At 39.4% G+C, this 13650-nt stretch overlaps 2 protein-coding genes across 4 annotated transcripts in view; both read right to left on the bottom strand.

Moving 5' to 3' along the window:
* The window catches only part of SIK2 (salt inducible kinase 2), a 133993-nt gene extending 122688 nt beyond the window's left edge, over window positions 1-11305 (bottom strand). For all 3 annotated transcript variants that reach the window (XM_052653070.1, XM_052653072.1, XM_052653071.1), the window contains exon 1: window positions 11163-11305. In XM_052653070.1, the coding sequence (XP_052509030.1) occupies window positions 11163-11297 (135 nt within the window). In that variant the 5' untranslated portion in view covers window positions 11298-11305. The remainder of the gene's footprint in view (window positions 1-11162) is intronic.
* Window positions 611-1776, bottom strand: LOC128060695 (KATNB1-like protein 1). Its single transcript, XM_052653076.1, has one exon. The coding sequence runs from the start codon at window positions 1774-1776 to the stop codon at window positions 862-864; it is 915 nt and encodes a 304-aa protein (XP_052509036.1). The 3' UTR covers window positions 611-861.
* Window positions 11306-13650: the final 2345 nt, after the last annotated feature.

Genomic DNA, 13650 nt, shown 5'->3' with positions numbered 1-13650 from the left:
AAAGTGAATATAAATTAGTCAATTCCATAGACATTTCCAGTTAAGCATTCATACAAATACAGATTCGCCTTTTTCTTATATATAGGAGTAACACATATATACATACATGACATGATTCTGGCAAAAAAAAAAATCAGAGATACTAAAAATATTCTCAAGTTTTAAGAATGGTGTAGAATAAGTTTTAACAACATTCTACATGAATGGAAACCCCTGATTTAATTCCATGATTTTATCATGCCAGAAGCATGGTTGCTTTTAATTTTCTTAAACAGATATTGTTATCATACACATTGGCTTATTAATAATTAAGGCATTTTGCATACACAGTATCTCAGTGTGAACAAAAAACTTTTAGTACTGATTATTTGCTATAATGGTTTAAACTTTCAAAGTCTTTTCAACATAAGAAAATAGTAGCTGCACACATATAAGTGTTTTCTTATAAAACACAATCTTAAAAAAAAGTAATGATGATTGGTCTCTGTGATTCCTAGTAATAAGTCCTGTCTTATTTTTCACATAGTATAAATTATATTCTTATGCAGGATTGCATTAAGACCCAGTAGTTCTTAAACAATGTTACCATATAACCATATAAATCCCAAACGCAGCAGAGGTGAACAATCTTCGTAGTGCACTTTCACCTCATTGAAGCTGAAGCTGCTCCTTTTGGATCTTTTTCCACTTCAATGTGAAGCAGATCGGTAGCATTTCATTAGTGGTTTCATCATACGTTTCTTTAGAGGAAAAAATGGTTTTGATTTCTTCCATAGTTCACAGTTCTCAGATGAGATATTTTTGGGGAAATCATATAGTCCAAGGATGTTTTGAATAGCCAAATGCTATAGATGAAGTCTTTCAATGCAACTGTAATAAATAAGCATCTACATCCTTGGCTATATTACCAGTATATCCTGGAACCAAAGTAAGATGGTTTTCCTGCTCCCACAACCCACTTAATTGCTGTTTTAAAATCTGAATATTTCCATCATTCACAACTTCTGTTTTGGATGATAGTTCTGACCACCACCTTTTTATGACTGCTTGAAGCCAGTTTAAACCAACTATTATATATTCTTCAAATCTGCTTTTAAGTAGTGACTTTACTAGAGGCAACAAATCTACACAGCAGCCAAGTGAGATATACTGTTTTTCCTCCTGTAAACTATTGGTGAGCACGGGAAGGCAATCTACCACAACTCCAAGGTCCTCTATCCTTACTAAATATGCTACAAGTTCACTAATACTTCTCTTTCTCCAGAAAGTTAAAGCTACATTCAGTCTCAAATTCCTGCTGAACAAAACCTGTGCCATTGCTTCATGGTCCTGAGAAACCTCAGAAAAAAAGCCACTATATTTTGATGATGGGCTTTCTGTCTGTGAAGAACCAGAATCACTGGAGTTAATCAAATATGTTCGACTCTCATGCCGTAATTTTTCAGGGAGGTGGCCTGCACAAGCCAGTTCATTTTCTTTATTTGCCATGACACAGCCCCCACTTTTAGGGGACTGCTTTTTTCTGTAACAAGGATTTTGAATAGGATGATGAACTTTCTTTCTTCTATAGATCACCTTACGTAGTTTATCTGGGCTTTTCACAGCTTGTCCAACTGTTCTAGTTATGTAAGCAGCCAACTGTTTTGGAGATTTCTTAACCTCCTTCATGTTCTTATTAGTGAAATTAGAGATCCTTTTTCTAGGAAGATCAATGGAATGATCCTCAGTATTATTACAAAAGTTGCGTTTTTTAACATTGTGGGTTTCAGATGCCATAATCTCTTAAATACCGGCGCCTCATGGTACCCCGGCGCCTCCGCCAAGCCCAGGCGCTGACCGACTGCGCCCGGCAGCCCAGACTATCCCTCGGCTCCCCGGCCGAGATCCAGGAACGGCCATTCAAACGCCGCCGCGCGCGCGGCCCCGACATGCATATTTTGAAGAAAATTTCTTGCCCTACAATTTTTGGAATACATCTAGAGATCAGCAGTTCCTCCCAAACAAAAAACTTTTATAATGAAATGAGTCATAAATATCTACTAAATAGAAAAATAATAGAAAGGAACAATGTTTAAAAAAATTTTAGCATGATTACTGTCATTAAGAAATTTATTGTATATAACATCTTGAGCATCATATTTAATGTTCAAGAAAAAGTTTAAATACTAAATAACAATTAAAGTATTACCAAAAAGATATCTCCTCTTTGACACTCTTTTGGAATCTTAAGAGATAAGATAAATTTTATTTTTTTCTCAATTTTTTGAAGTAAATGGAACAAGCAGTACACTGATGAGTTGATGAAACTGAGGTTGAAAAGATACTACATACTCTACAAAGGTCTTAAAGCTCAAGTGAATTAATGGGGAAAAACAGTCACAGGCCTTCTAACTTCAAGTTGCATCTTTTCACTACTCATTGAACATATTAGTCACACATTTATTGAGCACCTGCTGTATGCCTAGAATTATGCCTAGGATACAAAAATGAACAAGGTATGATTCCTACCCTCAGAGAACTTAATAGGTCTATAAGAAAAGGGGGAAGACATTTTGGAAAACAAATTTTATGAACAAACAAAAGAAATCTGCATTTGGGGATTTCCCCAATGTTGTATGACGAATTTACAAAAGAGTTGTGCTCCACTAGTCCAGTACTCTTGCCTGGAAAATCCCATAGACGGAGGAGCCTGGTGGGCTGCAGTCCATGGGGTCACTAAGAGTCAGACACGACTGAGCGACTTCCCTTTCACTTTTCACTTTCATGCATTGGAGAAGGCAATGGCAACCCACTCCAGTGTTCTTGCCTGGAGAATCCCAGGGATGGGGGAGCCTGGTGGGCTGCAGTCCATGGGGTCGCACAGAGTCGGACATGACTGAAGCGACTTAGGAGCAGCAGCAGTAGCAGGTCATTTTAAAGGTAGCTATGAACTTAGATTTCTGGGAACTTTCTCTCTGCATCCCTTCTCTACTTAGTTCCATAGTACCAAGGACAAAATCTGCATGGTCACAACAAAGTCATGCAAGGAACTCTAAAAATCAAAGTATCTTTTCTTTGTTGTTGCTCATCTAAACTAGGGCTTCCCCAGTGGCTCAGCAGTAAAGAATCTGCCTGCAATGCAGGAGACACAGATTCAATCCTTGGGTCAGAAGATCCCTTGAAGAAAGAAATGGCAACCACTCTAGTATTCTTTGGAAAAGACCCCAATGCTGGGGAAGATTGAGGGCAGGAGGACGCGACAGAGGATGAGATGTTTGGATGGTATCATCAACTCAATCGACATGAGTTTGAGCAAACTCTGGGAGATAGTGAAGGACAGGGAAGCTTGCTATGCTGCAGTTCATGGGGTCACAAAGGGTAGGACATGACTGAGGACCCTGGTGGGCTATAGAACATGGGGTCGCATAAAGCTGGACATGACTGAGCAACTGAGCACTAATTCTTAATTATGCATGAAATATCTTTTTTTAAAAACCTTCAGTGAATTTATACAGCAATAAAAAAATTAGTATTGCTTCTGTTGGGATACAAAAGGAAAGTTTTCTATATAACTCTGGAAACTAGGATAAATACTATCAACTAAATCTCATGTAAAACAGCAACACTGGATATTCAATCTCATAAACAGGAAAATGTATATATACCTAACATAATGTGACATGTCAACAAAATCTCAAAAAACATTTTTCACTTCTTCATAAAGATGAAAAAGTGAGCACCCTTGTGAGCTGAAGTTCAATGAGAGGCTTTATATACATATATATATATACACACACACACACACATATGTATTGCTAGTAGGAATATAAAATTGATTATAACTTTTCTGGAAGGTAATCTGGCAGTCTTTACCAAGAACCTTAAAAATCATCCATCCCATTTAGAAATTATTTGCAGGAAATAATCTGAAATGATGATCAAGATTTATGTGTCAATATATTCAAAAGTATTTTTTATAATGTTAAGAAACAGAAAACAATAATTGGGAAATCATTACATGACTTATGGTATATTTATGACTATTACATGGCTTTTAAAATAGTTCCTTTTAACAATATGAAAAATGAGACAAAAATATTAAATAAAAAAATGAGAATAACAGTGCAGTTTCAACACAAAGTATACATAGAAGAAGACCAATAAAAACTAGATATAAATATGATGAAAATGTTATCAGTGGGTGAAAAATCATGATTTTATTTTCCTGATTTACTTTTCAGTGCAAGTTTTCTTCAATGAGCATGAATTACTTTTCTAATTAGAAAACATGAAAAGTGAAATAGTTATATTTATTATACAGGCTAACTTCTCCATCTGCGAAATACTGGTCATTTTCATTTTCTTGTTTTCTAAGTTCTCTATAAATGGCTATATTATTTAATAAGATTTAAATCTTAATTATGAATAAAAATGTTTCCAACAAGATTAAGTTAAAAAAACATGTAAAGTACAAATTTGCAAGAAGACAAAGGATTAAATATAAGATCAGAAATGAAATGGTGTTCAGCTGATGAATAAAAGGGATTCTTTTCATTTTTCAAAATGTAATTTAATGGTAAGAGTTCACTTTCTGATACTTTTAAAAAATTATTTCACTTCTCATAAAAGATATATTAATTTCTTGCACTTAAAGAAACCACACACAAAACTGGTTTGGGGGGACTTTACAAAGAAGTTATACAATAAAGTTATTCTTCTAATGAAAAATCAGAAGGCATTAATAAATGTTTGTCGTCTCAGGTAACATCTGCTTCAGTGTTATTTACTACTAATACATTAATTATACATTGTCCTTCTGAAATACCAAGTAGCAAAATCCTTACCATATAGTGAGGCCTTTGAAATTAAAACATAAACACACTTTTCAAGTTCACACATCAAATCACAGGTAGAATCTGAACATACCAGCCTATCATTTGATTGAATAGTGACTGTGATTGAGTGGTCTACAATGAAACGGTTTCTGAAAATAGTAAACCGCTAACTGCTAAGTCGCTTCAGTAAAAGTCAGTAGCAAATGGAGTTCTCCAGTTACCCTTTAAGAATAAATGAATTTAACTTTTTTCCCAATTTAAAATTTGACTTGTAATAAACACATACTCCTTGACCCAGGAATTCCACTGCTATGGGATTATTCTAAGGAAATAATCAGATAGATACACAAAGATGTATATAACATGATTATTCTCTGAAATACTATTTTAGAAACAGCAAGAGAGAGAAATGATCTAAATGTTCAATAACAGGAATTGATTAAAATAAAATATAGACGGTCAAATTCAAGGATACTATTTAACTACGCTTTAGACATTTTTCTGTAAACTTGGGGAAATGTTAACAAACATACTAAGTAAAAAACAGATTTTATGTATAGGTGACATCAATTTTATTACATACATATAAAATATGTGTGAACAGCTAAGAGGATAGGAACCAAATATTAAGTGGCTATCTCTTGGTCTGGATGGTGGATTAAAATAAGAATGTTTTTATTTTCTTCTTCAAGTTTTTCAATACTGTCTACAAAGGACATGCATGTATTTTGTAATTGGGGAAACACACACAAATACTATGTTTACTTTGAAAAAGAAAAAACAAATTTTACCATCAATTTTCAGTTTAATTCATCCAAGATTCATCTCTTAACCTGTTTAAAGTATTTTTAAAATGAAAAGTTTCTGATGAAATTCCCAAATGTAACTGTCTTTCATTCTTGTAATTATCTCAAACTGGATATATGGGCTATTTCTCTTTAAAGGGTGGGAAAGCATTGTCCACAAATGTCCTGTATAAAGAACTTTTACCTAAATAACATATTTCAAATATATGGAGGTGGAAGGTAGAAGAGGCACATTAAAGAAGAAAGAAAGAAATCTTAATGAATTTCTGGAACCCATTTGGTTCCAAGGAAGTGAATTTGCCATCAGCATTGCCCATGAATCAAATATCATCATGTGAATCCAGGAATCAAGGCCAGTTTCAGTTATTTCCAAATAAATGTTTTCTTAATTGCCTGAGACAGAATTTCCCAGTGGAATTAAAAGCAGAATGCTTTAAACTCTGGTAAGCATTTCTACAGAATATGAACATTTATACAACTTATTTTCCACATTTGTCCCCCCTCCCCAAAGAACAGATCATTTTGAACAATATTTTGCAGAATAAAGTTGGCAAATTTTACTTGTCTGGGTGCCAAGAAACTAGAGAACAATTTCAAGCAAAACATATATGTTCCATGAAAAATCTAATTTTTATTTCAACACACAATTAAAGATCATACATAGACTTAGTTACAAATATTAGTGATTAAGTTATTTGGTAACAATTCCTCTTGTTGAACATAGTATAGTTGCTTCTTGACATCTGGAATATTTCACAGAACAAGATTAATAATATCAAGTTACAGAGAGGAGACTTAAAATTTTAAAGTAAAATATAAAACTCAAATGTATTTAAAAAATTGAGTTATCCTCTTCAAGAAATTCCATAATCAGGGAGTAATATGCTCTTCTCTTGTTTCTACCTTTGCTCTAAAAATGCAATTTTGTACTTTAACTATTTGGAAAGCTTTAAAAATACTTACATTTTAAGGCAATACTTAGTTTACAAATTATGCCTAAATATAAAAACCCCCAAGCACACAAAGAATTGTTTTCAGTGAAAAAAAACAGCTTCCCAATGTCCTTGCTATCACTTTTATATTCCAGATTTTTTAGATAAGTAACACCTACATGCCATTTCAATAAACTAATTTTCAGAACCTGTATGAAATATCTTTAAGAGCCCATGGACCAAACATTTAGAGGCTCTTTAGCCAAGTAAAACAAGAGGTATGGTATTGAGGAAAACAATTACCTATTACAGAAATGGTCTGAAAATAACTAATGATGGTTATCTTTGGGTGGTAATATTATGGTTAATTCATTTTATTTAGCTACACTTCTTAAAATGTTCAATAATAAACATGATAGATTTGATAACAGAAATACATTATTTTTTAATGTAAAAATAATGCCTTCTCACTTAGTAATTTCCCTTCTAGGAGTTTATCTCCAATCACTCCTTCCTAAAATAACTGAAAATGCAGATACAGAGTTATATACATAAAAATACACTGCAAATTATTTCTAGTAAATGAAAACTTGAACCTGTATAATGGTAAATAAGAAAACTGTTAAGTAAAACAGGATTCATCTACAAGGAAGAACACTATGCAGCTATTAAAAATGTTTAAGAGACTTCCCTGGTGGCTCAGTGATAAAGAATCCATCTGCCAATGAAGAAGACATGGGTTCAATCCTTGATCCCAGACCCCTCATGCCGCAGAGCAACTGAGCTGGGGTTCAACAACTATGGAGCCTGTGCTAAACAGAGCCTGCAAATTGCAACTACTGACTACACGTGCGGCAACTACTGAAGCCCCTGAACCCTGGAACCTGTGCTCTGCAGTAAGGGAAGCCGCCGCAATGAGAAGCCCACACACTGCAACTAGACAGTAGCCCCTGCTCCCTGCAAATCGAGAAAGCCTGTGCAGCAATGAAAACCCAGCACAGCCAAAAATAAATAAATAAGTAAAATGTTAAGATGTTTAATAAAGTTATATACAAGAAGCAAAATGTCAAGGCTATAATGATAAGTGGAAAAAAGGATACAGTTTATACAAGTGTATCTACCATGTGATGTCATCTGTGGAAAAAAAGCATTAAAGAAAGACTAGAGGGAAATATGCTATAATGTTAATGATTTATTTCTACTGAGGGAGGAATTACACATGTACTTTTTTGTGCACTATATTCTTTATATTTTCTACAGTAAGACTATATTTATTTAACAGTAAGAGACAAAAACATTTAAGGGCACAAATGACTTTTCTGAAATCTTACTTGATGGACAATAAAACAACAAAAAACTAGTCATACGCTTAGTTAGAAGGAAAAAGTTCTTTACTAGTGCAGTATTAATAAAATACACTTCTCAAGGACACTCAAAGCATAGCAAACTAGCAACCATGACTGCCTAAAATAGTTTAATAGTCTAAATGCTACTATTCTTTTCCATTATGCTAATTTTATAAAATTAGCTACTCTAATTCATAAATCACAAACAAATACTACAAAGCTTTTATGAAGTATTATACTAAGAAGCTGGGTTCTACCACCACCTGTCTTCCCTTTTGTGTGTAAAATTTACACAGAGATCTAACATGAGAACACTGCTTCAGATGGTGATGCAATTGTATTTCTTAAACAATGTTAAGCTATTTGATAGATTAGACTGAAATGAAGATCTCTCGTCAACTGATTTTTTTTTCCACCTAAAAAAGCAAACAGTCTTGGATCTCCCAAGCTCTGCAAAAATACATCATTTTGGAGATATAAAACAAGAGATGGAGAAAAGTCAATTTTAAAAAAAGGGGGGCCCAAATGCTCATTGCTTAAATATTTAAACTAAACCCTATAACTTGCCTGATGTTCAAACTTCGGAAAAAAGACCTCTACGTTTTAAACTCACAAACTTACATTGATGCTAGTGCATACTATATTGAAGAAACTTTTCTAAGCAGTAAGTATAATCATGATATTTTGCCAATATTGTTCTTTATGCCATATTAATTGTTTGCTGTAATTAGTATGGTTAGCAACGAGACCCTCAAATGATGTTAAATAACACTTAAAAGTTTCTACTAGCCATATTACTTATAATAGCTGAGGAAGTTGTTGTGCTTACCAAAGATACACATTCAGTGAATAAAAACAACAAATACTGCTTTAAAAATCCTCATTAACAAATAGCATACTACAGTAAGGAACAACTGTATCTGTGCTAAATAATTCTTAAGACAAATTACCACAAAAGTTCACAGAGCAACTTAATAAAACTTGAGATTTACAGGAATTTTTCTCTTCATTAATGCCTTGCTGTTTCCCTCACTCCTCTTATCTGTAATACTTCGTTACACCAAATTACCACACTCATACTCACCCATCTTAAACTTCACACTTTTTCTTTTTATATGTTAAGAACACTTTCTTTAGAAAAAGCAACAGTAAAGAGGTTCTATGTACTAGAAAGTTAGCTTTTACCTGAAATGATTTTACAAATGTAAACAATGCACACAGTTCAGGATCTGAGTGCTCTTTCTTGATCTGACCTGTGCCTTCAATTACAAATGCCTTGATCTCACCGATAGCCAAACCATACTACTCCACACTGCCCCCTAGCTCTACAAGAGAGATCAGTTTAAAAGTAACACGGTTTGAGATGACAACCTCAAGAAAGTGTCAGTCACTCATAGCTCTACTTAAGTAATTTTTAAATAGATACTATATAGTAATATATACTATATACTAATAAGTAACAGCTGACAAATCTTTCAACTAACACTGATAAGAGATGATGGGAAAAAAGTAATATGAGCTGATGGGTCTGGAATTCAACCACTAAACAATACAGTTTAAAAGTTTTGTAAAAGCTCTTCCTAACTGTGAAATCGGTTTAGTTTTTAGAGTCGTTAAAAATGTGTACTTATACAAAAATACACATTAAAAATGTCTTCTTTTCATGTAACTAAAAGGCAAAGAGCATGGCATTAAGCCATGTTTCTTTAGAGGAATGGAATCAATTTCTTCGTTTTTAAAAATACTGGGGTCAGATTAAGTAATCTCACTACAGTCACATTATTTACATTAAAAACTTAAATTGCTAACTCTGGTAAATTTGTGAGAGGAAAATTTGTGACCTTGGCCCTGATGCTAAAAAAGAAAAAAAAAATATGGTCGGAATTCGTCTGCCTCAGTCAGGATCAGCAGGGCAAGACGAAAAATGAGGATGACACAATGACAGATGCCCCTTCTTTTTGGAAACGGACTTCTTCACAGTAAGCAAAACTTCTAAGAACAACAGCTACAAAAATCACTCAAGTTTTCCGATGCCCTTCACCTTACACAGGCATTCTGAAAAAGAATCCTGTTATTTCATATCCAAACTCTGGTATCTTCGCACTAACAAGGAGAAACCCTGAATAGGATGAAAAGTGGAAAGGGAAAAAAGAAAAAGAAAAAAAAAAAAAAAAGGAAAGGATGAAACTCCAGAACAACTACAATGAGGCAGAGTAGAGTACGCCAAAAACACAAGGTTTTATTCTAAAGAATGGTTTTGTTTCTACCGTTTTTCTAAAGTATTTAATTTGCACGTCTTAAAATAGAGACCCTGAGGAGAGCAGCTTGAGGCGGTGAAAGGAAGGGGGGGCGGGTTAGGTAAGAACAGAGACGTGCGAGAAAATATGTGCGGTGCGCGAGAATGTGCCATGGAGGGCGGGGGGACATGCTGGCTTCCCCGTCAGGAAGCAGTCGAGGGCTTTTAGAGTAGACAGGTAGAATCTGACGCGGCTTAAGGAACGCCAGAACGCACACCTGGTAAAGAAATCACCTAGCATAAGAAAGACCGAACCAACCCACCAACTGTGCGAATGCCCAGATGACCATTTTAACCGGCTCTATTGTCTGGAGTACTAAGGTGGAAATGCCTCAGGCACGAGATCCAGCGAGCCTGACACCAGGTCAGAGATACTGTCTGGCACCAGGAGCGGAGAGAAGATGGGACCGGGGCGCTCCGGGCATTCTCGGCCCCCGGGGCCCCCTTCCTCGAGCGGCCGGGGAGCGGGCGCCGCGGTTCCCCCGGAGCCTCGAGGAGCACCCCGTCCGGGGCGTCGGGGCGCAGGCGGTCCCCTCGGCCGGGCTGGCGACGCCTCTCATCGCGCAGCCCAGGAGCGCGGAGACTTCCCCTCCTACCCCACCCCCAGCTGAAAGCCGGGAAGACGCGGAACTTGGGCTCCGGAGCGGAGGCCCGCAGACCAGGTCACGGCCCCGGGTGCGAGGCTCTGGGCGAAATTCCAGGGGGCCCCCAGGGATGGCCCAGAGAAGGCAAAGCGCCTGGCTCTCCAAATCGGACGACACCCGGTCCGGGCGACGCGGCCCCGGTCCCCGTGGTGCTCACCGACCCCTGGAGCTCCCCGGGTCCTCACACTCCCAGGCCCTCTCGCTTGAGCCGGTGACCCGGCCTCTCGGAGCTGCCCAGGCCCCCCGCGGCAGCCGCCCCTCTCGGCCAACAGCTCGTCTCCCGAACCCTCGCCTCGGACGCTCCCGCCGAGCCCCGGGCCGCACCTCCGTCCTGGTGATCCGGTGTCGCCCCAGCTTCACCACGGCGAAGTTGCCCTTGCCCAGCGTGCCCTCGATTTCGTAGAACCCCACCCGGACCGGCCCGCGCTGCAAGTGCCTCGGGCCATCCGCCATGACCATGCTGGGCCCCGCTGCCAGGCACGGCGGACTGGAGCGCGGACTGGCCGGCGGGCGGGCGGGCTGGCGGGCGGACGGGCTGCGCGGCTCCGCTCGGGCGACTGCGGCTCCGCTCTCTCCTGCGCTCCGTCCCTCCCGCTCCGCAGGGCCCAGCCAGGCGCGCGCCGCCGCTGACGTGCGCCGACGTCAGGGGGCCGGGACAGAGGGGCGGGGGCGGGACCGGGCCTCGATTGGTCACCATGGCGACCGGAGCCCCGCCGACGTCGGCGACGAGCGGCCGCGAGGGAGGGCAGGTGGGCGGGGCCTGGACGGCGCGTTCCTTCCGGGCTCCGGCGCCCTCCGAGCTCGCGGCCGCCTAGCTGAGGAGCGGGGCGGGGTCGCCGCCTGGCCCGCCCCGCTCCTCGGCCACCCAGCCGAAGGGTAAGAGCGAGCCCTGGTGGGCGGTGCGGAGGGCTGCAGCGACTGGGGCCGGGCCTGGGTCTCCTTCCCCCGCCCCCGGCATCTCCTTCCCCGGCCCAGGCGTTCCCCGCCCACCCGTGGGACCTTCCCGCCAAAACCTCTCACCTATGACTACTGTTCTTCCTAAATTTGGCACGGGCGAAGAACTCTGGCTGAGCAATGCATTGCTCACAGGCTCCTTTCTTTGTATCTTTTTCGCATCTGTTTATATATAAATCCCTCCAAATTTGATGGGTTCATTGTGACATCCGCACGGACCCTTACAGTATATCAGCGGTGAAGTAGACCTTGGAGATCACCAAATCCAGGGATTTGGAGCCTCAAATGGGCTTTGGGGCTCGAAACCCCTAAAATGTGTGCAGTTTTTTTTCTTCTTCTTTGAGCTTGCCTCTGGGAAGATGGGAATATAGCTTTTAAATGTGTTGGTGACCACGAAAAGCTTAAGAAATACCTAATCCAGTTTCTTTTCAGGTGAGGAATCAACCCCTTGGAAACAAAGGAAATTGCCAAGATCACACTGGTAATGCTAAAGTTAGGATAGCAAATCACCATACTGATCTTTCATATGCTGACCCAGGGAAACAGGTACAGCGTTATTTTAATATTTTGAATAAAAGGAACCAGACTCTGGAGAAATGGCTTTATTCCCAGACAGAGAGGGAAAGTATAAAATGCACTTGAAAGGTCTTGTCCCAGAAAGCAAGATTTTCAAAGAATGCGGACATGTCAAAAGGAAACAGGAGCCAGTTTGTAGTTACCTTCACTTACCCATCTGGGACAATGTGAGCATCATGAATGGATACTAATGGAAATGGACTATAACAATGAATTCTAAAAAACAATCCACAGGTGCTTACTTATTCTTACAGTGTTTCAGCTCAGTTCAGTCACTCAGTACTACCTGACTCTTTGCGACCCCATGGACTGCAGCACGCCAAGCTTCTCTGTCCATCACCAACTCCCAGAGTTCACTCAGACTCAGGTCCATTGAGTCGGTGATGCTCTCCAACCGTCTCATCCTCTGTTGTCCCCTTCTCCTGCCTTCAATCTTTCCCAGCATCAAGGTCTTTTCCAGTGAGTCAGTTCTTCATGTCAGGAAGCCAAAGTATTGGAGTTTCAGCTTCAACATCAGTCCTTCCAATGAATATTCAGGACTGATTTCCTTTAAGATTGACTGGTTGGATCTCCTTGCAGTCCAAGGGATTCTCAAGAGTCTTCTCCAATACCACAGTTCAAAAGCATCAATTCTTGGGCACTCAGCTTTCTTCACAGTCGAACTCTCGCATCCATACATGACTACTGGAAAAACCATAGCTTTGACTAGATGGACCTTTGTTGGCAAAGTAATGTCTCTGCTTTTGAATATGCTATCTAGGTTGGTCATAGCTTTTCTTCTAAGGAGCAAGTGTCTTTTAATTTCATGGCTGCAGTCACGATCTGCAGTGATTTTGGAGCCCCCCAAAACAAAGTCTGTTTATTATAAATAAACACCATTCCCACTCTTTCCCCATCTATTTCCCATGAAGTAATGGGACCAGATCCCATGATCTTCATTTTCTGAATGTTGAGCTTTAAGCCAACTTTTTCACTCTCCTCTTTCACTTTTATCAAGAGGCTTTTTAGTTCCTCTTTGCTTTCTGCCATAAGGGTGGTGTCATCTGCATGTCTGAGGTTATTGATATTTTTCCCGGCAATCTTGATTCCAGCTTGTGCTTCATCCAGCCTGGCATTTTGCATAATTGATATTTCTCCATATTTCTCTGCATGTTAAGTTAAATAAGCAGGGTTACAATATTCAGCCTTGATGTACTCCTTCCCAATTTGGAACCAGTCTGTTGTTCCATGTTCAGTTCTAACTGTTGCTTCTTGACCTGCATACTGATTTCTCAGGAGGCAG

This window comes from Budorcas taxicolor, chromosome 15, assembly GCF_023091745.1.
Source record: "Budorcas taxicolor isolate Tak-1 chromosome 15, Takin1.1, whole genome shotgun sequence".
Taxonomy (NCBI): Eukaryota; Metazoa; Chordata; class Mammalia; order Artiodactyla; family Bovidae; genus Budorcas; species Budorcas taxicolor.
Note: the sequence above shows the minus strand (reverse complement) of the source record. Positions and strands in the feature narration are given on the sequence as shown.

Coding starts and splice junctions, on each gene's coding strand:
- LOC128060695 (XM_052653076.1), bottom strand. CDS start 1,776: ATGGCATCTGAAACCCACAATGTTAAAAAACGCAACTTTTGTAATAAT.